The sequence below is a fragment of the Sorex araneus genome, chromosome X (genome assembly GCF_027595985.1).
Source record: "Sorex araneus isolate mSorAra2 chromosome X, mSorAra2.pri, whole genome shotgun sequence".
Classification (NCBI taxonomy): Eukaryota; Metazoa; Chordata; class Mammalia; order Eulipotyphla; family Soricidae; genus Sorex; species Sorex araneus.
In genome coordinates, this window is record NC_073313.1 from 344859254 (window position 1) to 344884946 (window position 25693).

At 52.9% G+C, this 25693-nt stretch overlaps 1 protein-coding gene across 4 annotated transcripts in view; it reads left to right on the forward strand.

Annotated features, from left to right (window-relative positions):
• The window catches only part of ASAP2 (ArfGAP with SH3 domain, ankyrin repeat and PH domain 2), a 178908-nt gene extending 153592 nt beyond the window's left edge, over nucleotides 1-25316 (forward strand). Inside the window, exons 18-28 of one of the 4 annotated variants that reach the window (XM_055119820.1) lie at nucleotides 930-1015; nucleotides 2334-2449; nucleotides 4003-4070; nucleotides 5433-5546; nucleotides 7390-7645; nucleotides 10161-10286; nucleotides 12144-12315; nucleotides 19208-19257; nucleotides 19694-19782; nucleotides 20129-20251; nucleotides 22674-25316. In XM_055119820.1, coding sequence (XP_054975795.1) covers nucleotides 930-1015; nucleotides 2334-2449; nucleotides 4003-4070; nucleotides 5433-5546; nucleotides 7390-7645; nucleotides 10161-10286; nucleotides 12144-12315; nucleotides 19208-19257; nucleotides 19694-19782; nucleotides 20129-20251; nucleotides 22674-22748 — 1275 coding nt within the window. In that variant the 3' untranslated portion in view covers nucleotides 22749-25316. Of the gene's footprint in view, nucleotides 1-929; nucleotides 1016-2333; nucleotides 2450-4002; nucleotides 4071-5432; nucleotides 5547-7389; nucleotides 7646-10160; nucleotides 10287-12143; nucleotides 12316-19207; nucleotides 19258-19690; nucleotides 19783-20128; nucleotides 20252-22673 lie in introns of all 4 variants that reach the window. The other 3 variants (XM_055119819.1, XM_055119822.1, XM_055119821.1) reach the window with 3 other exon arrangements.
• Nucleotides 25317-25693: the final 377 nt, after the last annotated feature.

Here is a 25693-nt window from a genome sequence, read left to right on the forward strand (position 1 = left end):
CCCAGGAACATATAGTGCAGAGGTTAAGGCACTTGCCTTGCTTGCCCGTGACCCCAGTTCAAATCACTAGCATCACACATGTCCCCTGAGCACTGATGGGTATGGCCCAGAGGTGCACACAAGAGAGGGGCAGGAGAGAGGAATAGGACAGAGGATGAGGTATTTGTCTTGCATGCAGCTGACCCCGGGTCAAACCTGGCACCACCTGGCTCCACGGACACCCTGGGAGCAACCCCCCAGCACAGAGTTGGGATTTGTCCCCAAACACTAATGTGTGTGTCTCCCAAATCCAATGTTTAAAAAAACGAAAAAAAAGTTTTCAATAGGGAAAATGGCGAAGTGGTGTAACCAGGAACACTGACCAAAGCCGTGGTTTTCTGAGGGAAGAGCACGCTAGGCTCTGTGGGAAGAAATTGTTGGTTTATTCTTTGGGGGGGGGTTGTTGTTGCTGTTTTTTTGGTTTCTGGCCACACTCACCAACACTCAGGACTTACTCCTGGATCTGCAATGAGGAATCACTCCTGGCAGGGCTCAGGGGACTATATGAGATGCCAGGGGTCGAACCTGGGTCAGCCACATGCGAGGCAGGTGCCATGTGCTACGTCTCTTGCTCCTTTGGGTTTATTTTTGAGCCCAAAATGTTGTGGCAGTTCCGGGAAGAAGCCCAAGCCCCCGTCTGCCTGCACGGCAGTGAAGGAGGCAGAGAGGGTGCCTGTGCGTGGCCCCAGCCTCCTTGCCCACCTCCCTTTGGACGCCACAGTTCGAGAGACCACACACCGTTTCCTGGAAGAAATTTTTTTCTTGGTGGTGGTGCAGGGGCGAGCAGGGTGGGGGAGTGGCTGGCCACACCACGTTGCTCAGAGGCTGCTCCTGGCTCTGTGCTCAGGAGTCACTGTAGCACTATGGAATTGTTCCTGTTTGGGTTTCAGGAGCCCGATGAAACAGCGCTCCACCTCGCAGTCAGATCCGTGGACCGCACTTCCCTCCACATCGTGGACTTTCTAGTCCAGAACAGGTGAGCATTCTAGAACGAGCGTCCAAAGCGTTGGGCTTTGTTTCTGGATGTTTCTAAGGAAAGAACCCAGTCTTGCCTCATGACCTCAGCCCTGGGGCCAAGGTGTGGGAATTTCCCAGGTCTCAACTTTAAACTACAGCACAGGGAAAAGTACTGCCAGGCCTGGGCTGGGCCCTTGGCGCCAGCCCTTAGTGTGCCCGAGAATGTGAGCAGAGCCCCTTCATGCGTGGTACTCGTGTGGTACCACAGAACCCAGCTTCTGTTCTCCGGGGCTCGGGGAGGGTCCAGTGCTGTCCCAGGCTCCTGGAGACAGACGTTGTCTGTGACCTGCAGCCACCCTCTGTGCACGGGCTGTCCCCCATCATCCTGTGATATGTCCTGCAGAGAAGCCCTCAGGCAACCCCGGTTCGAGGGACACAGACACCCGAGCTTCGGCCACTGGTCCAAGCGGGGCATTGTAAACCAGAACTCTGGGTTGCCTGCTTGGAGAACTTGTTTTGATTTCTTATCAGAAGACAAGGCTGTGGAGAGCATTTCAGGGCGGTTTAGTGCAGACTGTGGAGTTCTGTGCCTCGGGGCATCGCCCTTGACTCAGGGTTACCTCCCTGGCAGCGGAAGGCCAGACCAGGCCTGTCCAGGGCTATCTCGACTCGGATCCCTGTTTGTTAAAAGCAACTGAAGTCTTTCCAGATGGACGAATTCCACGGTGCAGAAGCACGGGGCAATTTTGTTTTTCTCCTTTTCTTTGTCATTCCTCGGGGGTGGGGTAAAGAAATAATCAGAAAACAAGGAGGGGGGGCCGGGTGGCCAGCTCCTTCCCCGGGCACGGGGCTTGGTTGCTCGCTCAGTGGAAGCTGGTCACGGGCCCTGCCCTCTGCTGGAGCCTGGATGCTTGCCCAGTGCTTGGCCACGGGGACTCAGGACCCTGTGATGCAGCCGCGGGAAGAGGCCCCAGCCGGCACATGAACCCTCTGAGGCACAGGAAGACAGTCCAGGGGTCTTTCCTCCAGAGTGAGAGAGTACAGGGACCATCAGAAAATGAGGCTCTTGGGGCATGAGCAATTGAACAGTGGGCGGCAGGTGGCCCACAGCCCCAGCCCAGGTGCCTGGCACTGCTCCCCTTTGCCCTTCAGTTCCCCGCGGCCCCTACGCCCTGACCGCCTCATCCAGACTGATGGCACATGCTCCGGGAAGGCCCCACCTCGCAGAGTGCTCCCTCCCCCATCCGTGCCCCTCCAGCTGCCCAAGCTCTGCCTGTGACACACTCTCTCTCTCCCTCCCTCCTTCCTTCCCTCTCTCTCCCTCCCTCCTCGGGCAGTGGGAATCTGGACAAGCAGACGGGGAAGGGCAGCACAGCGCTGCACTACTGCTGCCTGACGGACAACGCCGAGTGCCTGAAGCTGCTGCTTCGCGGGAAGGCCTCCATCGAGATAGGTGAGCAGGGCCCCGGGGCCTGGCGGCACCCACGCTGTCGGCACTTTCGGTGCTGTGCGCAGGGGAGGACGGGGGTAGTCCAAAAGTCTGGGACGCTGGCAGAGCCGAGGGAAATCTGCCCTCCTAGGAGCACGGGGCCTCTCCCTGAATGTCCTGGGCCCCTCCAACTGTCCATCATCTGCAGCCCTGGGATGGGTCAGAAGGTGTCAAGGTGGGGGAGCAGAGAGGAAGACAGCGGGTAGGACACTTGCCTTGCACGCAGCCAACCCAGGTTCAATCCCTGGCACCCTGTATGGTTCTCCGGGCACAACAAGGAGTCATTCCTGAGTACAGAGCCAATGCCTGAGTTTTGCCAGGTGTTGCCCCTAAACAGAAAAAAATAGAAGAAAGAAAGGAAGGAAAAGAGGCGCCAAGGTCAGGCCCCACAGCCTTCACTTACTCAGAGTTTGGGACGTAGTCTGTCAGCCTTTGCTTCTCGACCTGAGCAGACCTGGCCCAGAGCTGGTTCAGGTTGGAGGGGGTTCTGCTTCCTGCCCCCTCTCTCAGGGGCCCCGAGCCCTTCCTCAAAGGGCCATGCACTCTGCTCACCTCCACAGCAGCTGGGCACAACCTCACCTGCCGAGCCCAGCTGGAATCCTGGAATCCTCCCCCTAGGCAGCAGGGAGTCTGGAAGACATAGCTCTGTTTGTGAGCGAAATTTCTTAAAAAAAAAAAAAAAAAACTAAAGTTCATGGCAGGGAAGACAGTACCAGGCTAGTACAGGAGCTAGTACCCTAGGGTGATCCCCAGCAACCGCTTGGTGACCCCAAACACCACTAGGCAAAGCCTTGGGGGCCAGGTATGTTCCTCATGGAGCCAGAGCACCACTGGGGTGGACCTGGTGGTCCCCAGCACCGAGGGCCTGAGCAGCTGTGTGCTTGGCTCTGACTGTCCATCAAATGGCCCATTGGCACACAGTTGCCAGCACTGTCCCCGGGTCTCCCTGAAAGACACTTGGGAGTCCTCTCACCCCACAAAAGAAAAACTGGTGATCAAATCTTGTTGACTGGGGCTTTTATTTAGAAAGAAAAAAAAAGGACACATGTCATAGAAACAGTACAGCGGTTCAGGCAGTTGCCTTGCATGAAGTTGACCCTAGTTCAGTCCTTGGCATCACATATGGTTGGCTCAGCACCACCAGGTATAGCCCCCCCCCCCCAATTTCTTAAACAAAGAAGAAATATACAATATATTTTCACATTTACAATCTGCTCTAGAAAAAGTGCTTCATTTATCACATCAAATGAGCAGCGCCTTTGGGTAGATGATGGAGCTTACACCCTGGATACCTACTTTCATGAGCCAGATTCTACCAGCCCCCCCAGTCTGACCAAGGGCGCTGCCCCATCATAGACAGACGCAGACGAGCCCTGACCCCTCACCCTGTGCTGCCACGGTCCCCCTCGCCTTGCCTCAGTGCCGCTTCACTGTCCTTGCAGTCCCCTCTCAGCCTCAGGTCTTGGCGTGGTTTGGCCCATAACGCTCCTTCCCACCCTCCCCACCCCTCCTTTCAGCTAACGAGTCAGGGGAGACCCCACTGGACATTGCCAAGCGCCTCAGACATGAGCACTGCGAGGAGCTGGTGAGTGTCCCCGTGGCCGTGTGGGTGGGATGCTGGGGCCCCCTGGGGTGGGGGGGCTTCTCTCTGAGCCACCCAGAGCAGATCCCGGTCCTATCAGAGCAACTGGGAGAAAACACGGGAAAGGGCTCAGGAGGAGGCAACCCGAGCCCACACAGTGAGACTCGGAGCATGAGTCTATGTTCGCTGCCACCGTGTGTCTGGGGCTATTGGAACACTGCCCTGGGGACAGCCACGGCTTTGGCTGTGCTGTGGAACCGGAGCTGGCTTCCTCACTCTGTTCCGCAACCCCCCATCATTGGCACCATCTTTTCCTGACCTACTTGGGGGAAAGAGGCAGTGGTGTGGCCAGTGGCCAGTCGGGTAGACCTGCGATTGCATTTGGGAAGTCACCAACTCCTTCCTTATCTCTAAAGTTAGGAGCCGGAGTGATAGTACAGCGGGTAGGGTGTTTGCCTTGCACGCAGCCCACCCTGGTTCGATCCCCGGCATCCTATATGGTCCCCCGAGCACCACCAGGATTTAATTCCATTGCATTGCTGGTGTGACCTAAAAAGCCAAACAAATATATAAATTAATAAATAACTAAAGTTAAAGTGGAGTGCGCACCAACAGTTTACAAGGTGGTGGCACAAGTTATTGTTGAACTTTAAAGCAATGGATGCATAGTAAGTGCCCAGTAAAAAGAACCAGGGAAGTATAGGATGAGATATTTTTCTGAGCACTTCTCCATCCATTTACTCATTTTTTAGTTTGTAATTACCTTTTGACATGGCTTTTACCTTTTGCCCCATTTTACCAGTAGAAGAAATGTCATGAAGGCGTTAAGTCTCACACCCTAGAACACACGCTTACCATCTGGCTGCAGAGATTAAGCCCTCGTCTCCTGAGACATTCATTGCCCTTAATGAATTAATCTCTCCCCTGTGCCTCTTGACCAGAGGGCACTAGCTACCTTCCTTGGGGTGGAGATCATGGTCATTCACATCATTTCCGGTAGGGCTCCAGTCTCCTGGTTGGAGAAAGACTGAATGCTTTCTCCTGTGTACTTTGTTCCCATGAGCACTTCTTAGCACCTTCAGGCCAGCCACTGTCCCGCAGGTCTCTAATATCCCTTGCCCTGTCAAGTGAGCACTGGACAGTTTGCACAACACTTAAGGGGTGCTGACAGATTTCAGCTTCAGTGCATAGGGGAAAGGGCTTATCCTGTGGCTGGCCTTGTGTCTGACCCCACCACCAAGCCAATGCTCCTCCTCCCTCCTCCCTTCCTCCCCCGGATGCCCACCTGCCATCTTCTAGACAGCCGGCTGCATGCCGCCTCCGTGGCTGAGTGCTCGAGCACTAACAGCGCTTTCTTCTTCTCAGCTGACCCAAGCCTTGTCTGGAAGGTTCAATTCTCACGTTCACGTTGAGTATGAATGGCGACTGCTACATGAGGACCTGGATGAAAGTGATGACGACATGGATGAGAAATTGCAGGTCTGTGCCCAGGTTGTCCAACCTTGAGTTTTGTGAGACGCTTCAGTCAAGAGCAGAGTGAGCCCCAGGCTGTAGTTGGAGCAGAAAATCTGATCTGTGGGAAATAAAAGAAAACTGGCTTTTACTTCTACTCATCTCCGTGGGTCTTGGTTTCACCCATCCCCAGTGTCACCTGCCCGCTGGCTCCTCCACAGGGTAACATACAGGGGTGGGTGATGATGTCATCACAAGTAGTGGTTCCTCCTTGATTGGAAGGGAAGCAAGGGGCAGCCTTTGAGTCTGACATGTCTTAGAGCAAAGTCCACAGACCAGTACTGGTGTGCAGTGTAGATAGGTTGAAAACCAGTGGTCCATCCACCGCCTTGATTCTAACTGCATGTCCACAAATGCCTGTCCACAAGCACGGAAAGGTTGAATCACACTATTTCAGAGGACGCTCCATCATTCCACTGTTCTCCAGTGTCAGTCGTCAAGTTTGCCAAGTTACCCTTTAAGACTGAGCAGGGGAGAGGGGGCTGGAGTGATAGACAGTACAGCGAGTGGGTAGGGCACTTGCCTTGCATGCACCCGATCTGGATTCATCCCCAGCATCCTATATGGTCCCCCGAGCCTGCCAGGAGTGATCCCTGAGCATTGCTGGGTGTGCACCCCCCCAAAACATATATATATATATATATATATATATATATATATATATATATCACTGTATCACAGTCATGCTATTGCTCATCAATTTGCCTAAGCGGGCACCAATAACGTCTCCATTGTGAGACTTGTTACTGATTTTGGCATATAGAATACGCCACACACCAGTCTCAGAGACTGTCCCCGGGGCCGGCGGACCTTCCTACTGTGAGGTGGTGTGACACGCTATGTCCACCTTTACACTGCACTACTAGAGGGTGATGTTTTGGCATGGACTGCGGCTCTCATTACACGTGTGGCTTTTCTGAAGCTAGCTATACTTGTTATTTATTTGTGTATTTAGCAACTAACTTGTTTCTTAGAATACAGAAGGAGAACATTTTTTTTCACTGAATTACACGAGAAAGTGGTGCCAAATGGAAAGAACTCAGTTTATACTGGCCTCCTGTTAAACAGCAAAGGTTTGAAGCACAGGCTTCACCGTGGCTCGTCCCCAAGCACAAGTCACAGACTGGGCCGGGCAGAGAGCAGAGGGCACGGCGGGTGGCCTGCCCAGCTGAAGCTTCTGAGCTGGTGCTGTCGTTTGCCGCCCTGCCCTTCACCCAGCCTTTCCTGTCCAGTAGTTCCTGGCATGGTGAGACCCTGGGGCTGGGGGCATGGTTGGAGTTTCAGAGTGCCCTGGGTGAGCCCTCAGCCGCCGAGTGCTGGCCCCTGACTTGGGCTCCAGCCGTTTTGGGCAGACCCATCTCTGTGCCGGGTGTCCCAACAGGGCGGCGTGGGATGGCACGTTCATTTACACTGAGACTTCGAGCCCGGAACTCGCAATCCCACCGTGGTGCACTGGTGCCCAGACCAGCTCTCAACTCTTTCATCATCTAAAAGCCGTGTTTTTAGATGTGTGGAACTAGAGTGCAAGAGCTCTCACTAGTCAAGATGAAATCCTCCTGATGCAGCCTTCCTGGAATGGAGAAGCGTAACTTCTCCATCATGGTGGGGTGGAGGGTGCGGGGAGCACTTCCCTCTGAGAAGCCAAGAGCAGCGAGTTTGTCCGTCTTGCAGTTCTCACATGACGGTTGAGAGCTGCAGCGCCCAGGTGGTCCCGCATGTGCCTGAGGCCCCCCGCCCCCCGCCATAGGCTGGGCCCTGCTAGCGGAGGTCAGTGAGCTGCATCTCACCCACTGCCTGACGCCCTCTGCAGCCCAGCCCCAGCCGGCGCGAGGACCGGCCCGTCAGCTTCTACCAGCTGGGCTCCGGCCAGCTACAGTCCAATGCCACCACATCTCTGGCCAGAGACGCCGCCGGCCTCGCCAAGGACAAGCAGAGGAGTTTTGTGCCCAACATCCTGCAGAACGAGACATACGGGACCATCCTGAGCGCAAGCCCGCCGTCCACCCAGCCCACCGCCCCCAGCACCGCCAGTGCCCCCCCACTGCCCCCGAGGAACGTTGCCAAAGGTACAACGCTGCTGCAGCCCCTCAGTGCTGGGGGGGGCTGGGGGGGCTGCTCTGACGAGTCCCCAGTCGCTTCGCTTCGGGTCCGGTCAGGATGGTGCTTTCACCCAGGGTTCGGCACTTTGTGGTCTTGTTACTAGCTTCCCGGGGAATCCTACCGTTCTCCCAACGCCCGGTGCCAAAAAGGCATCTTGGCCGCGTTCCCCTCCTGGCTCGGCTTGTGCTGTGCTCCGGTGCAGGACCGGGATTCCCAGCCCTGGCCACTGAGGGCGGGGGCAGCTCTGATGAGGCCGGGTCAGCGGTCTCCTGCTGCAGGCCTTGCTGGTGTGGTGCGCTGCATGCCACCTCTCTCCATCCCTGTCTGCCCCCTGCCAACGTGTGGCACTTATCTCTGATCCCCGGGAATTGACCTAATGACGCTGAGGGAGCAGTGCCCTGGCTGGTGATACACGTAGTTTCCCTCTGTGCCCAGAGAGGACGTGTGTTTTGTCCAGCTCCCACCCAACCCCACCCCAACACCTCCATGTGTGGCCCCAAAACAAAACAAGGAAGGACCTCAGTGCCCCCAAATGACCGTGCTCACGACACCCACCTCATTTAGGATGTCATAACAGTGAAATGGATGTCACAGTTCGATCTTTTTGACCCCCTTAGAGCACTTCCCAAAGAGTCGGACGTGCTACAGCCCGAAGGTCACTGCCAGTGTGTCAGAGAGAGAGAGAGAGGAAAGGGAGAAAGAGGAGAGAGAGAGAGAGAGAGAGAGAGAGAGAGAGAGAGAGAGAGAGAAGGGAGAAAGAGAGAGAGGGAGAAAGAGGAGAGAGACTGGCAGATGTCACCATCATGAACTGAGCTCTGTCAGGGAAATCACCCATGTTTGCTACTCCAGGCAGGATTTGCTCACACCTAGGCCTGATGTGGCGGTGCCTGAACTCGGCTGGAAGTTCCAGGGTCAGATCCCACAGCCGCCCCTTGCTATCATCCTATCATCCTGGCCAGCAGGACCAGGCCAGTGAGGCCAGCGTGGGAGGTCACTCCCTGGGTGGTGTCTCTTTGCCCCCTCCTTGCCCTCCCCTCACGTGCTGTGAGCACGTAGCTGCTAATTTGTGAGGCCAGGGTGAAGGTGCTCAGTTTCCCCCGTCCCCCTCTGGTGGCTCTCACCCTCTGTCATACGAGGAAAGACTGTTTTCTGCTCTCTTGGGTCAGATAAAAGGGGCCAGAGAGATTGGACAGCAGGTTGGGCACTTGCCTTGCTCACACCCAGCCCAGGTTCAGTCCTTGGTACCAGTCCCATAGACCCCACCAGCAGTGATCCCTGAGTACAGAGCCAGGAGTAAACCCTGAGCACTATTGGGTATATCCTCCTGCAAAAAAAAAAAAAAAAGAAAGAAAAGAGTGAACAGCTCTCTAACTGCTTGTGTCCCCAACACCCTGGAGCGAGGGGGTTCCCTTTGATTTCTCCCTGTTCCCATTACTGTTCTTGTGCCGACTTGCTTTCTTCCTCTGGTGATGTGCCTCGTCCCCACTGGCCCCACGTGTCCCTGCAAAAGCTGCATCTGGTCTTCACTTGGTCCCACACGTGATTGCAGGCAGCACGGAAACTCGAGCAGATGCGGCCACACTGTCTGCATCAGGCGCGTGAGGCTTCAGCTGGGCCCTGGGCCAGGCCAGTGCAGGTGGGGCCACCTCGAGTCCCCAGGCTCCAGGTGGGCCAGAGATTGCCCTGGGCCCTTGAGAAGAGGCTCCCTGAGAAAGCCACCGAGCTGTGAGGGGACCTCAGGCCGTGGCCACGGCACCCGGCGCTCTCTGTCGGCGTCAGCTGTGCTGATCGGTGCTCAGAGGCGTGTTTGCAGGAGGAGGGAGGAGCATGCCACCTGCTGTCCCTGATTTGCACCCATGGCTCCACCTGAGAACACCATGGGCCACTAGTGCTGCCTCAGGCCCCTGAGAGCACTTCCCAAAGAGTCAGGCATGCCACAGCCCGAAGTTCAAAAGCTCAGATTCTCCTTTCCTGTCTCAGCATAAACTTGTCATATAAAGTCAGGAATTTTTTTTTTTTTTGCTTTTTGGGGTTACACCCGGTGATGCTCAGGGGTTACTCCTGGCTCTGCACTCAGGAATTACTCCTGGCGGTGCTCAGGGGACCATATGGGATGCTGGGAATCGACCCGGATAGGCCGCATGCAAGGCAAATGCCCCACCCGCTGTACTATTGGTCTAGCCCCAGGAATTTTTTTTTTTTAAATTAAGAAACTAAGAAAACCAGCCGGAAATATTCCCTAAAGCATCCTTCCTTGGATAGCAAATCTGTGTCTTTCTTCCAGACCTGTCAGGGAAAGGAATTTTAAAACCCGGTGTTCTCCTGTGAAATGCACTTGTAGAAGGGTCGTCTTTGCCATTGAGCCAGGGCAAGGATCAGTAACGCCATGTTCTGTTTCTGTTTTTGTTCTGTGCCCGTGTGCACGCGTGTGTGCTCGCCCACGTATGCTGGGCACGTGTGCGTGCGTGCCTGTGTGTGCAGTTCAGACAGCCACCCCAGCTAACGCCACGTGGAAGACAAACTCTGTAAGGGTGGACGGTGTCAGCAGGCAGAGATCTTCGTCAGATCCGCCAGCTGTCCATCCACCACTCCGCGTGACATCTACCAGTACGTTTTTTGCCCTTTTTTTCCCCCTTTATCCGTGGGCTGTTGGTGTGAATGACTAGGGATGCTCTTGGTGGCCACTAGGGGGCACCATGGAGCTGCCTGCTGTGGCCTGGGCTCCTCCATGGCTCCTCCCTCCTTCCAGCACTCCCTCTCCAGGTACACACTCGCTCTTGTCTGCCCTGCACCACGCCCCCCACCAGGATGGCTCCATCTAACCCAACACTTGAGCAGCATGTCTGCCTTCATGGATCACACTTGGGCTTCATCTGCTAAAGGCCATTCGAGTCTCAAACTCTTGAGCAAAGTAGTAGAGTATAGAAGGTGGGAGTCTGGTTTTTCTCCTTGTCAGTCTAGGGGTGAAAGTGCCAGAGCCTGGGTAGGGGCCGGGAGGAGGTTCACCGACAGAGCAGGTGTAGGGGTGTGTGAGCACCAGAGCTTGAGCTGAAGTCACTGCGGCTGTTTCCTCCACTTGGGCCGGGGGAGGGAGGCATGGCAGTGTCTCGGGGCCTGCTTGGAGCACGCTGTGCATTGTTCCAAGGCTCTCGCTCGTACCCTAAGAGAGGAGGAAGGAAGCCAGCCCCGGTGGCAGTTAAGTACATATATGCCAGCTGGTGACACTGTGGGGATCTGGGTGCAGGAGGGCCTTCCAGAGGCCCGGCAGCTCAGACCCACCCCAGGCCATCAGCAGGGGTGCCCATGGGCCGGGGGCCTGCTTCCCTGCATTCAGTCTCCCCAGACTTGGGGGCTAGAGCTTCGCTCCCAGACTTCGGGAAACAAGAACAGACTCTAAAGGGACTCTTTGGCATCTTCTGGCACCCTGAACCCGACTGTCCCACAGAGGGAACTGCTGGCCATGAGGTGTCGTGTCCAGTCCCAAGGCAGGTTGTCCTCAAGGACACCTTGAGGGGCTGAAGTGATGGTACAGCAGGTGGGGCAGTTGCCTTGTACGCGGCCGACCCAGGTTCGATCCCCAGCACCCTCAGCGGTCCCCCAAGCCCACCAGAAGTGATTCCTGAGTGCAGAGCCCTGAGCATCGCCAGGTGAGCTTGAGGGCCCGCCTGGCTCACAGCTTAGCCCCGTCCTTCCAGCACTGCAAGCCGTGGCAAACACCTTCACCTCAGTGTCTTCTCAGTAAATCCTCAAGAATAAGGTCTTCTTCCTGCCCTCCGCCCAGTTGGCAGAGCCTTTCTGGAGTTTCAAACTCACCGTCTTGGGTGGAATGACCTGTTCCGCCACCTGGGCACAAAGGGTGGCACCCTGGGAGCTCGCTGAGACCGAGAGAACAGACCCGAAGAAGGCCCTGCTGGCGTCAGGGCTGCGGCTAGGGAACACGAGCCTGGAAATACTCGAAGGGGCCGGAGTGATAGCACAGTGGGCAGGGCACTTGCCTGGCACACAGCTAACCTGGGTTGGATCCCTGGCATCCCATATGGTCCCCCGAGCACCACCAGGAGTGATGCCTGAGTGCAGAGCCAGGAGTAAGCCCTGAGCATTGCCAGGTGTGACTCCAAAACCAAAAAGATCAGAACTCAGAAAACCTCTTAAACCTGATCTGGTTTGCAGCTTCCATGTTTGTGTCACTTGGGAAGGGGTCTGGTACCTGCAGAGAAACAGCAGCTAGGTTCCTTGGGGCATAGCCATGGGGGCGGAAAGCACTACCTGAGGAATCTCTGGGAGAAGGTAGGGAGCATTACATCCAGGCCCCTGACTCTCTCTCTCCCCCCTCTCCCTCCCTCTCTCTCTCTCCCTCTCCCCCTCCTTCATTTTTCCTTCCTCCCTCTCCCTCTCTCTTTCTCTCTCTCTCTCCCTCCCTCCCTCTCTCTCCCTCTCCCCCCCACTCCCTCATTCTCTCAACAGATCCCCTAGCTCCCACACAGGCCCCTCCCGGAGCAAAGCTGTCCAGTGTGATGGACGTCCTGAGCCAGCAGAACAAGCCCACCCTGCCCGGGGCTCTGCCCAGCAAGGCCTCAGCCCCACCGCTGCCCCCTCAGCCGCCCAACCGACCCCCCCAGAAGAGGCCTGCTCCTGGGTAAGCACCTGCACGCCCACTGCCTGCCCTCGGGGAGCATCTGCTGGGCTTTCTGAATGATCATTTGAAATCTCCCATCGCTTCTGCTTCTGTGATGTTTGAAGTCCAGCCTGGCGAAATGAATTTGATGGGTCTCGGGGGTCTTAGTAATGTGTCTGGGCCGAGAGAGAGTACAGCGGGGAGGGCACTCATCTTGCATGTGGCTGACCTGACTTCGATCCCCAGCATCCTGCATTGAGCCCGCCGGGAGTGATCCTTGAGTGCAGACCCCTGGGCACTGCCAAATATTGCCCCCAAACAAACAAACAAACAAAAATATTTTTTTTGATCCAGTCAGTGTGGTGGACAGGGCACTTGCTTTGCACATGCACCCCACCAGCAGTGATTCCTGAGCACAGAGCCAGGAGTAAGCCCTGAGCACCGGGTGTAACTCTCAGACCAAAACAACAACAACAACAATAATAATAGATCCATCCAGGGTTGTGACAAGCGCGCCTTGCATTGATGAGCCCCGCCCCTTCTCTGCCCTGTCCTCAGCACCATGTGTGGCCACGGTGGCCCCATGTCACCAGGCCTGAGCAGCACCTGTCATCACTGTGGGCAAGTGCTAATGGGGAGACCCCTCAGCCCCATCATTGTGCACAAATAATTTATGCAGAACTCCCTTGTAATTTTTATTTTCAAGGACTTGTTCACAGAAATTGATTACATTCAATGTTTCAACACCAATCCCGCCACCATTACCCCTTCCCACCACCACTCAAGCCTGCCCAAAAGGAAGATGCTAAGTGACTTATTTTTATTACTTGTTATGAATAATTGACTGAAAATGATCAAAGAGCTTTCCTTAGAGGAAAGTGTGAAAATTTTTGTATCTCATCTTGGAGTCATTAAGTCCCTGTATTGGAGATCATGCTGTATATGTTTTTATATTTTTAAATAGACTAAAGGGCTATAGAGTTAGTATAATGGGCAGGGCATTTGTCTTACATGTGGCCAACCTCTTTGAGGACCAGACCACCTATGGTCCTCTGAGCGTCAGCAGGAGTGATCGCTGAGCACAGACCCAGGAGTCAGCCCTGTGCACCTCCAGATATGACCCCTAAGACTCAAACAGAAAAGATGTTTTCTTCTGCCTGGAAAGAAAATTAGTTTGTTTTAGGTTATCTATTTGGTTCTGTTAGTAAGTCATTGGAAACAATTGTCTTGGGGCATATTATTAAATGTTTTTCAAAAGTATGCCTGTGAAATAAAGCATTATACCAGTCTGTAAAAAAAAATTCTCTAACTTGGGAAAGCAGTCCCAAGTTTCAGAGCACGTCACTTACCGAGAGGTGTTCCTCTTTTAGGTAACGTGTTCACCGTTTTGTTCTGTAGAGGGGAAATTATTGGCTGAATTTTGAAAAATCAGACTTCTATGTCTCAACTATTGTTTTATTAATTCTTAATATTTCTAGTAATACTGCTTTGAAAAGATGGCTTTTCCTAGTGTCTGAGGCTGCTGCGCACGGCAGAGCCTGGCAAGCTACCCGTGACGTATTTGATATGCCAAAAACAGTAACAACCAACGTGCTCTTTGTGTTCCTGGAGTGAGCAGATGCCATTGGGCTACACTAGCACGTGACAGGGACAAATGAAGATTTTACTGGTGCCTGCTCGAGCAAATTGATGAACAATGGATGACACTGATACAGTGATACAGTGAACATGTTGTTAGAATTTGAGTCTTGTGTACTAAGACTCTGGACTGGAGTGATAGCACAGTGGGTAGGGTGTTTGCCTTGTATGCAGCCGACCTGGGTTCGATTCCTCCGTCCGTCTCAGAGAGCCTGGCAAGCTACCAAGAGTATCCCACCCACATGGCAGAGCCTGGCAAGCTACCTGTGGCATATTTGATATGCCAAAAACAGTAACAACAAGTCTCACAGTGAGACGTTACTGGTGCCCACTTGAGCAAATCGATGAACAACAGGACAAAGGTGCTACAGTGCTATATATTTATCTACATATATATGTACCTATATATTTATTATTATTTTTTTTAAATCAAGATTGGTTGTCTTCAACCTTACACCCCATCAAACGTGGTGTGCTACTCTTGGTTTTACGGCCACGTGCTCCTGAAATACTAAACTTTTTTCATAGGGTGCTGGACTTGGAGTTAATTTTTTTTTTAACTGAATGGTGATTTTGGGATCTGGAGGCATCACTATAGTATGCTACTCTCTTCCGAGATTCCTTTGGGCATCTGGATCATGGCCATTAATGCGCTTAAATGGCGCCAGGGCCTTTCATGGGCGTGAGTGCCAGGAAAGCGGAAGTGCAGGGAGAGAGGTGGAGGGGTCCCTCCTGACTCTGAAAGCTTGAAGATTGCAGTCTCGAGGCACTGTGCAGAACTCTTAAAACTATAAATATTTCTCATAATGTCTATCTTACATATAAAATAATGAGTTTCTGCACTCGGCGTTTTGTTTGGGTTTTGGTTTTGGGGTCACACCCAGCGAAGCTCAGGGGTTACTCCTGGCTCTGCACTGAGGAATCATTCTTGGCAGTGTTTGGGGGACCATCTGGGATTCTGGGGATCGGACCCAGGTGAGCCACGTGCCGGGCCAGCACCCTCCCCGCTGTGCTGTCTGGCGCCCTCCACAGAGAATTTCACACTGGGCACTGTGAGGCAGGAGCCCTCCAGGTCTGTTTGTTGCTCACTCACTGGGTGGCTGTCACCGTATAGAGGTCCTCTGCACTCGGGCGCCTTCCACAAACCCAGCACAGCCCGCAAGCCCAGCAGATCCGGGCAGCTGCGTCACTGACTCCGGCGCAGTCGGGCCCCTCGCTTCTCACGGCCTTTGCTGTAGCGGGCCTGCTCCTTTATCCGTCGGGATCTTTGGGGTGGGATGTGGGTCCTTGGGGCCAAGACCCGGGTGTCTGGGAGCGCCTTGCTTTCGGAATGGCCCTGTTCCTCGGGCGGGAGGCCATTCTCCAGTGCTGGTCACTTGTCAGTCACTATTGTTGCTGCTGGCCTGGTCTCATGTGTGACTTTCATTTGGCTGCAAGATTCCATTCAGTAACCCACACAGGGAAACTGCAGGAGGTGAAAACTCGCAGGAGCTGAAAACCACACAGCACTCTCAGACTATACAGGGAGGGGGTGGGGGGTACAGTGGGTGAGAGCATGTGATCCCAGGGGCTAGCTTTGAATGGGGTTGAGGGGAGGGATCTGGCGCCAGGGGGTGGGGGGGTGCACTGCCGGTGAATTATAAATATACTAGTAGGAATTCAACGGGCAGAAAGAGAGAAAGGGAAAGAAAAGGAGGGAAAAATGGAGAAGGGGTAGGCACATGACTCAGCAGACACATGCCTTAAGGTCCTGCGTTTGGTCCACTGTGCCACACACACACACACACACACACACACACACACACACAAATTAATTTTATATATAAATATGTATATACACGTATATATTATGATCTTCCGTTTCAGTGGCTCTAGAAGTGGATCACACCAACACCATTTCTGTTTGCAGGCTGTGAGTCAGGAATCGGGCAGGCGCACTTGGGGCGAGCTGATTGCTTCTTTGTAGAGCCTCAGTTGTAGGTGAAAAGACTGATGGAGGGACTGGAGCAATAGCACAGCGGATAGGGGCATTTGCCTTGCACGCGGCCAACCCGGGTTCGATTCCCAGCATCCCATATGGTCCCCTGAGCACTGTCAGGGGTAATTCCTGAGTGCAGAGCCAGGAATAACCCCTGCGCATCGCCAGGTGTGACCCAAAAGAAGCAAAAAAATAAATAAATAAGTGATGGATGGTGACAGGGCACAGGAGGAGACCCAGGACCTGGTGCTTCCTCCTCGCTGTGCCTATCCCGCAGTAGGTGCCCAGCTGGCCGGGGCCACAGGTGGCTTCTCCGTCAGGCCAGCAACCTTCCGAGTATTCTAGCGCTGGAACCCAAGAACAAGCCCCTCACAGAGGCCCGCCCTGGAGGCTGGCACGGTGTAACTTCTGCCAAGGTCCAAGAGAGACACAGGAGACTCAGCAGGAGGCTGTAGCACGTTGAGACAGGTGACCCAAGCTCTGATGAATTGGAGGGAGGAGTGACAGTGTGGCAGGGAAGGCGTTTGCCTTATACATGGCCAACACAAGTTCTATCCCCAGCATCCCATAGGTCCCCTGAGGCCGTCAGGAGGGTCCCTGAGCACTGCCAGGTGTGGCCCAAAAACCAAGAAAAAAAGAATTGCGGTGAAATGCTTACTCTTCTGGTAAATCTTTTATTAGATCATTAAAGAGACAGGCATTTGCTCAGCACACATGTCCTATTGCGACCTGGTGCTGTGACAGAAAGTGAGGTCTGCCTACGCTGTCTGTGGTGTTTCTCTGCGTCTCTTCATGCTCACGTGATGTGGTGGATCCGTCTTGGTCTTCAACACACGTTTCAGTCAGAGATAAAGGGCTTGGGTGTTTGTTTTGGGGTTTTTTTAAGCATAATTAAGAATATGATGCAAAGAACATTATAAAGTTTTTCAGAAATTCCTCCAAGATATTTCTCATGAGCAGGAATTTGTTGAAAACCAAGTTTTGAGTTGGTCCATCCTGTCGAAGGGAAGGGATGGTCCCTGGGAGATGTTACCATATCAGTGGGTTCTGTAGGAGAACTTAGGGAATCCAACTTAAATTGTCCTCTTGTCTTCCTTTAAAAAGTTGGGTTTGTCACTGTCACGGTCATTGCCATCCTGTTGCTCATCGATTTGCTCGAGCAGGCACCAGTAACGTCTCCATTGTGAGACTTGTTACTGTTTTTGGCATTTCGAAAATGCCACAGGTAGCTTGCAAGTCTCTGCCGTGCAGGTGAGATACTCTCAGTAGCTTGCCAGTCTCTCTGAGAGGGATGGAGGAATCGAACCCGGGTCAGCTGCGTGAAAGGCGAATGCCCTGCCCATTGCACTATCGCTCCAGCCCAGGGTGGGGGTTGTCATTTTAATTAATTAATTTATTTGTATTTCAGTCGAGGCCTCATAGTTCACTGTGGTGCTGCAGTCCTGGTGATTTCTAGTTGCAAGCACTTGCGGGGAAATGCTTCACCAGTCAGGCCCCTGCCAAAAACTGGGGGCCACAGTTCCCTCCCTCCCTTCCCACCTCTGCCTTCTGATGTCCCCTGCCCCCGCCCCAGCACCCCCCCACTATCCCCACCTGCGCTCCAGTGCTCCAGGCTGCTTGATACAGCCCTTCAGGAACGTTACATTTTTCATGCCACTACTTTTTTTCCCCCATGGTAATCCGAATGTTAGATTTCTCTGGCCTTCCCTTGAAATGTGTCCTTTCAGCCTACCCCGCCTCCTCCACTACCTCCAAGCTCAGGAGTTGGGCATGCGTCAGGCCTGTGGTTCCACCTAAAGGCCGGGGCTGGAAGTGCAGGCGCTGTTGGCCATCCAAGTGCCCTGCTGAGCCTTCTGTCGGGGTCCACCCTCTGCCCCCTTCTCACTTCCATTTCTGCATTGTTTCCTCACTCATTTTCAACATCCTCCCTGTGGGAGATTTTGAATTTTTGTCTTCCAGTTATTTTTTTTTGGCATTTTATTTCCACTATCATACAATTTTTCCAGTCCCATCTTTTCATTTCATGAAATCCTTTCCTCTCATCTCAGACTGTGGGTTTTTGCCGGATATTGGAGGGCAGTTTTTTGTTTATTTTAGCTGTTGTCTACCTGCACAATTTGTTTTTTCCATGTTCTTTTCTCTTTGTTTTTAAATTTTAAGCACGTTAAGTTTATTCTTGCGTGTGGTGCCAGAGAGTGAACTCGGGTGGTTCCCTCGTGAGGCCTGTGCTCTCTCGGGCACGTGTTATAAGGTGCCTTACTTCATGTGAGGCAATAAAAACTGACCGACAGGGCCACAGAGTAAGTACAGGGCTGATGGCGTTGGCTTGGCAGGTGGCCAGCCCTAGTTTAACTACCAGCTTATGGTACCAGCTTACCTGCATATGGTCCTGCAGGCATTGCCAGGAATGGTCTCTGAGCACCGACAGGTGTAGCCCACCCCCCACCCCCCCAAAAAAAAAACAGCAACTGAAAGACAAACTGCACCCCAATGTGTGGTCACTAGATGCGGGTTTTGTTAGAGTAACTTCTCGAGGGTTTTCACTGGGGAGCCCTGAGTGTGGCCCTTTTCCTTGGCCAGCTCAGGTTCCTTAATAGTCTTCTCGGGGCTAGAGCAATAGCACAGCGGGTAGGGTGTTTGCCTTGCATGCGGCCGACCCGGGTTCGATTCCCAGCATCCCATATGGCCCCCTGAGCACCGCCAGGGGTGATTCCTGAGTGCAGAGCCAGGAGTAACCCCAGTGCATTGCCGGGTGTGACCCAAAAAGCAAAAAAAAAAAAGAATGTCTTCTCGACTCACAAGAGTGTGTTTCCTGAGAGCAGAAGCAGAGACCAGGTTAACCGTAGGTCTCTGTTCTCTTGGACAGTCACAGCAGCCACGCTCGGCACCCACCCAGCCGGTCTCTTCTGCCTTAAAAGCAGAAGCGTCTCCTCCCGCGGAGCTTGGGATTGGGCGGGGACCCGGAGACCCAGAATGCTGCAGACTTGGGCCAGCTCCTGTTCTTGCTGCTGCTGTGCTCCCTGAGAGAGCACTGGAGAGGAGCACTCTGGGGCTTTCCCTGCTGCCCTGGTGAGCCAGGCTCTCCACTGCTTTGCCCCTCCAGAGTTCTTTTCTCTCTAGTTCTCTTTGCTCTATTAATTCCCTACCTCGAGAGAAGGGTTGAAGCGGTAGCACAGCAGGTAGGGTGTTTCCCCGGCCGCCCTCCTGGCTTCACCTCTTCCCGCTGGTCTCTTCTTATGAAGGGCGAGCGGAGGCATTTCAGCCTCTCCCGCTCACTCATTTTCCCCTTCTTTTCAGGACCGACAAGTCCACCCCGCTGATCAGCAAAGGCCAGCCCAGAGGACCTGGTAATGCTCAGTTTGGGACTGGGATTGGCTTCTGCCGGGGCACATCTGGGGACATTGGCAACCGTGGTCGGCCCCGTGTCCAGGCCCGACCGCCACCCTGCCCTGCACACAACACAGAACACTCTCCCCCCGGGGAGGCGGCCTCGCCCCGCAGCCCGACTCCTCACCCCTGTCCTGACATGGGGCAAGGTGGCCTGCGCAGTGACTGGGGGGTCTGTGGGTGGAGAAGTGGGGGGCCGTGTCCCACTCTCCAGCTGGTGCACCCTCTGCGGGGAGAGTGGAAGCCTGGAGGCTCCCGGGCCCTTTGAGGAGCGTTTCCCTAAGGAGACCAGGAAACCACAAGACCTGACTCGTGGCATGAGCCCAGCTCTCGGTCGTTCTGTCCCTCAGTGGTGACTGAGGGACACTGAGCTGCTTTGTTTTGTCCTGACAGCAGCTGATCTCTGCGGAACAGACACCGCGGGTCCCCTGTCCAGCACGGTGGCAGTGCAGCCCCCGGCACCCATGCCCCGGAAGTCACAGACGGTAAGGGGACCACCCAGGGGCGCACAGAGGAAGCGGGTCTGGGTACCTGGTGACTTGTGTCGGGATGGGACCCCAGAGCCCGTCAGCCAGCAGGCTCAGCCCGGTCCCCAGCTCTGGGAGAGACTCGCCGACTCCACCAGCAAATCCCCGGCCCCGAGTTGCTCAGAGCTGGCTCCTCCCTGGCCTGGCCAGACACTCTCCCTGTTCTCCCCTGGCCACCGAGTCCTGCCGCCCTGCGCATCCATCTCTGGACGCCTGTGGACAATCAGACCCAGAGACCGAGCCCGCGGGCCCCAGGGATCCCCATGGTGCTGACCTTGCCCCCTCCCCCGCCCTCTCACGCCAGACCAAGCTGAAGCCCAAGCGGGTGAAAGCCCTGTACAACTGCGTGGCCGACAACCCGGACGAGCTGACCTTCTCGGAGGGGGACGTGATCATCGTGGACGGGGAGGAGGACCAGGAGTGGTGGGTGAGTCGGGGTGGGGCGTGGGGCTGTGTCTCAGACCAGCTCAGGTTTCTGGGGGAGCGGACCCGACCTCTGCGCCCGACTGAGAGGTGTGGGGGCTTCAGCTCCCCCTGCCCCCCGACTGAGAGATGTATGGGGATTCCCCTCACTCCGCTCTCAGTTCCCACATACCCATGTGACACGGGCCCGGGCACTCCTGCCACCTGGCCCCTGACCACACGCAGTGCGTCCCTAATCCGCACTACCTGTGAACACCTCTGGGGGCTTGGGGGTTCCTCCCTCAGCCCTAGTTGGGTGCTGGGGGCCACTTGGGCGACAGCTTCCAGGGCCCTTCTCCCCGAGGCCTCTGCCTCTGAGTTTCTGGACAGCACTGTCCCTCTAGTGCCACTTGGCGGGACTGAGCTGTGGAGAGAGCAGAGGGGGCAGCAGAGCCCCTGGTGTTACTGATAAGATCTGAGGTACAGGAGTGGGGGGAGGGGGCAGTGACCCTCAGAATCAGTTAGTCTCTGTCATCTTTGTTTTGTTTTGGTTGTTTTGGTTTGGGGGCTGCACCTAGTGGTGCTCAGTGGTCACTCCTGGCTCTGTGCTCAGGGCTCCCTCCTGGCAGTGCTCAGGGGACCATCTGAGATGCCAGGGATTGAACCCTGTGAGCCGCATTGCAAGGCAAGTGCCCTCCCCGCCGTACTATCGCTCCAGCCCCCAGAGTCTGCACGACCCACCAAGGTCCCCTCATCTGTGGAAGGGAAGGCAGCCCTGCATGGTGGGGGGTTCTGCAGAAAGCCTGAGAGCTTCTCTTTGAAAATCAAGCTGGGGTGTTAGGGAGACAGCGCAGTGGAGTGGGGTGCATACCTGCTGCACACTAGCTTCCATCCCCAGCTCGGATACTGCCCTGTCACTGACCCAGACAGCTACATGACGAGGCCTGAGCACTAGCTGTCGGGCCTGATACTCAGGCCACAAATTACAACAAGTGCCCCTGGTCCCCACGTGCCACCAGGGAGGCCTCACCAAATAAAACATATTTTTTTTTTGAAGGCCAGAGAGATCACACAGCAGGGAGGGTGCTTGCCTTGCATGCATCTGACCCGGGTTCAATCCCCAGCATCCCCTAGGGTCCCCTTGAGACCTTTAAGGAGTGAGCCCTGAGCTCAGAGTCAGAAGTTAGCCCTGAGTACCACCAGGTGTGGTCTGAAAACCAAAACTCAGTGTAAAAGAGGGGTGCCTGGTATGTGCTCAGAGCAGCACATACACATACATGCACACACACATACATGCATATATACATACATGTATAGGCATACGCACAGAGCACGTGCACGGAGCAGCTGGCAGTCTTTGGCCCACGATGGGCACAAAGGCACGGCTCTGTCACCCGAACTCAGAGACGGTGGTGAGATCACCAGGAGAAGGGCTGATTTCTTCTTGGTGGTCATTATGGGGTCGCTTCCTGGTGCTGAGGTGGTTGGCTACTTCCTGGTTAGCATTTAAGTGCCCCACCCCCTGCCCTCCAACCCAGCGGCGAACAGGGGGCCTGTGGTGAACTGGGACTTTACCCAGGCAGTTCTTGCCCATGTCCCCACCCTCAGAGAAGCGTTTCAGTGCCGTTGTGAGTGGGGGCATCCTAGCAGTGCCACCCCCTGGTCAACGGTCAGGTCAGTTCTCCCCTTCAGAGACCCCTAGGAGCTCCGAATTCTTGCAGCTGTGCCTCTGGAGGGGCTGGCTTCCAGATCCTGGTCTTGTTTCCCCAGGAGTCTGCAAAGGGACCCTTTGCCTCCCGAGGGTTGGTGCTCCCCGCCACGTGCTGCCTGCAGCAGCAGAGAGCACCCAGCCTGCAGTGTAGGTGTGAGGACCTGCCTCCCCCGGGCCCTCACAAGGTGGGCAGCAGGCCCCGCAGTGTAGAAAGCAGCGGCTCAGGCGCCCGCCGCAAAGTGCAGAGACACAAAGCAGGAAGTGCCCTTCATCACACGCCGCCTCCGTCCCGTGCCACAGCCCTCCACTTGGCGTCGGGCAGTTCTCCTTTCAAGTCTTCTTTCCCATAACCCACATTTAACTGCCATCGTTGGGTTCTGTGCTCAGTGTATAATTCCCAGCATTTTCCTCCAGTCTGACCCAAATAGGGCCAAGCCTTATTAGGGCCATTTTCTTTGACTTTGCAGCTCACACGTTTCTGGCTCAATTTCTTCGTTCATAAAAATACATTTGGGGGACAGTGGTTATAGCCTCTGGGTCTCGGCACTTCTGAGCAAGCTCCTGACGTCCCCACATTCTCAGAGGCAGTGGGTGCACGTGGAACTAGGAGGGAAGGGAAAGACGTGCCTCACTAACGTCACTGTTTCTCCAGAGATTCTTCTCCGAGAGCATTTCCTTATAAGCATGTAGGGCTGGAGCTTTGTATAGTAACAGCCGGACCATTTCTTCATTTCAGATCGGCCATCTAGACGGAGACCCCAGTCGCAAAGGAGCATTTCCCGTATCATTTGTGCACTTTATTGCTGACTAAGTTGCTCCTGAACGAAGCACTCCTGCTGAGAGTTATGTTCCCGTATCACTCTTGGTACTGAGACTCTTGCCAGACTCTGCCCAGTTTCGTGAGCGATTGTCCGGTGGCCCCCTCTCTCTAAAGCCACTATCGTGTTTTAAAACCTCAAAGGCAATTTAGATATAAATGAATTGTTTTTATAATTTGTGGTTTTCATGAGACATTGCTATACTTTTTTTTTTTTAAGGAAAAATTGGCTTTCCTGAGAGGTGAACTGAAAAAAAAAAATTATTTTAACTACAATATCAAGATCCTGAATCTGTAGAACTAGCTGAACCAGAAATCAAATTTTGAGTTTGGAAATAAATTCACTCTGCTTTCTTTGGCAGTTCTAGAGGCATGACCTTTAGCGCTGTTATTTCAGGAAGTCAATAAGCCGTTCCTTTAGGTATCTATAGCCATAGTGGAGAAAACTCTCACCTTTTCTAGGTAAGATGCTACCAACTCACCTTTTTAATGTTTTAAAAAAATTTTTTTTGGCTTTTTGGGTCACACCAAGTGATACTCAGGGGTTACTCCTGGCTCTGCACTCAGGAGTTACTCCTGCTGGTGCTTGGTTGACCCTCTGGGATGCCGGGGATCAAAACCAGGTAGCTAATTGCTCCGGCCCCACCTTTAAAAAAATTTTTTTTTTAAATGTTTTTCAAGTTTTCTTTGAAATCTACCCGGTATTTATTTAAAGAACTTGGAAATTCACACCTCAGCCTCCGTCCCTCCCGCCCGGTCGTGAGGCTGCCGCTCTCCTCGTCTCCTGCATGTGTGTGACAGTGGTGAACATCCTGCTTCACAGCGCTCCCCCACGTGTGCGACGGCCCCACAGGGTCACCACGCTGACCTCACCTCGGCGCCAGGTTCCAGGAAACTGCATCTTGTGAGTTCAGTTAGAAAACTAAGGTTGACGGATTGCAAAATCAGATCCTTAGTTTATACGCTTTAGGTAGCTTGGACTTTGCCTTCTTGAACTTCATCAGTCATCCAGGAAACAACCGCAGAGAGAACCCTGTGGCACCGACCACCTCCCACACTAGCTGTCTCCCGTCGAGTGTACCACTGCCTGCCCTTTCGAGCTCATGAGAATGTTTACTCCGTCTAGTGTCTTGTATCTATATAACATGCCAACAGGAATGGTAGTCACACTGTCTCGGAATTGAAACTGTTCCCTGTTTGTCATCAAGAGCATATCAGAAATCTGTAGGTCCCAGGTAATAAAATACCCCTTCCCATCCCAGTCTCACTATTAAAGCCCCCATCATATCATCCTTAAGCCTAAGCTACTGGGGTTTGGGGGGTTAGATTGTATGATAAAAATCAAAATTTCATTAGTTTAATGAACTTGACTGTCATATCTCTAGTAATTGTGAGCATAAGATTCATTGTAGGAATATTGGAACTATTGGCACTCTTTGAGATTAGTTAGGCATATGATATAATGCCCACTTGAATTTTTACTGAAAGCAAAGGAATAAATTGAAAATGTAGGCTTGGAAAGTGAGGCAATGGTGCTTTTATTGCGTTTATTATGATGGTACATTTGATTGAAGCAGCCTGTCTTTATTATGCAACTCTTGTAATCTTTTTTTTAAATTTTTATTGCATTGTATTTTTCGTTGCTAGTATGAAAGCAGACAGAACAAACTGGAAAGTTTTATGATGTTATGTGGCAATTGCATTTTGCCTTTCAAAGTTTTGTGTAAAAATGTGTTAGGTCTGTAATTAGCCTTTTTTTAAAACACTACATCTATTTTCACTAATTATTGATTTGTGTTGTTTGAATCCTCTATTTAGTTAATTCTCATAGATTTAAGAAGATAATAAACAGATGTATTTTGCACAGTGCCCATTATGTCTAACACAATTCTCATGCATCTGTATTTTATAATCTGCCTTTGGATTACTTGGTGCCAGCTAACTAAGGAATTCAAGTTAATTCATATCAACATTTGAACACCAGTCCCATATGAATCTATCAGGTCCACTGGTACAGAAATATTTAGAAATATTTTTCCAGTATACAATTTGGTGGTGCTATTGTGCAGTAATTAACATTACTTTTGCCAGAAGAGAAATTATATTAACTTCCCTACTAACATCTTTTCCTAGTTATTTACTCTTCGCAAATTTTTTTTAAAAGCAACTGAGAGGAAAGCATTGTAGATAATCTATTTATATTTAAAGTTTATGTTCCATGAACTTAGCTGCAGGATTCTGGCATTTTGCATGCCATTTTCCATCAGACCTGATTCCTCAGGATGGCGACTCAGAAATATGTGCACAGATTAAGTTGCTCTGATCTGTTAAGGGATGGACCATGTCGCATAGTCTGGAATGCTATTTGAGATGTATGATATTCAATTCATTCACTTGATTACTTTGGTCTAGTTGCAGCGCAACTGTATATATTGTATAACCTAAATCAATTCTTATTTTCATTGTCCTTAATGCAGTGATTTATAATTAGAGCATGTTTAAGTTTACTCTTCTTGTTAACTAGTCATTTGACTGGAAAAAAATAAAATACTTTTAAATGGACATGGTGTTTCTAATGTTTCTATGTTTAATGCTTTTATGTTTTCATCTTTAGAGCATTAGGCTAAAATGATCATTTCAGGGGAAGTTCGAGCATGTGGCTGACCTAGTTGTGACTCCCAGCATCCCATATGGTCCCTCGAACACCACCAGGAGTAATTCCTGAGTGCAGAGCCAGGAGTAAACCCTGAGCATCACCAGGTGTGGCCCCTAAACAAAATAATCTTTTAAAAAACACATTTGAGTGCAAACTGTCCATGAGACTTTAAATTCTAATACTTTTTAAATGATACTCTAAAGGGTTTTTGTGTGTGTGTTTGCTTTGTAGGCCACATCCAGTGATGCTGAGGGCTTACTCCTGGCTCTGTGCTCAGGGATCA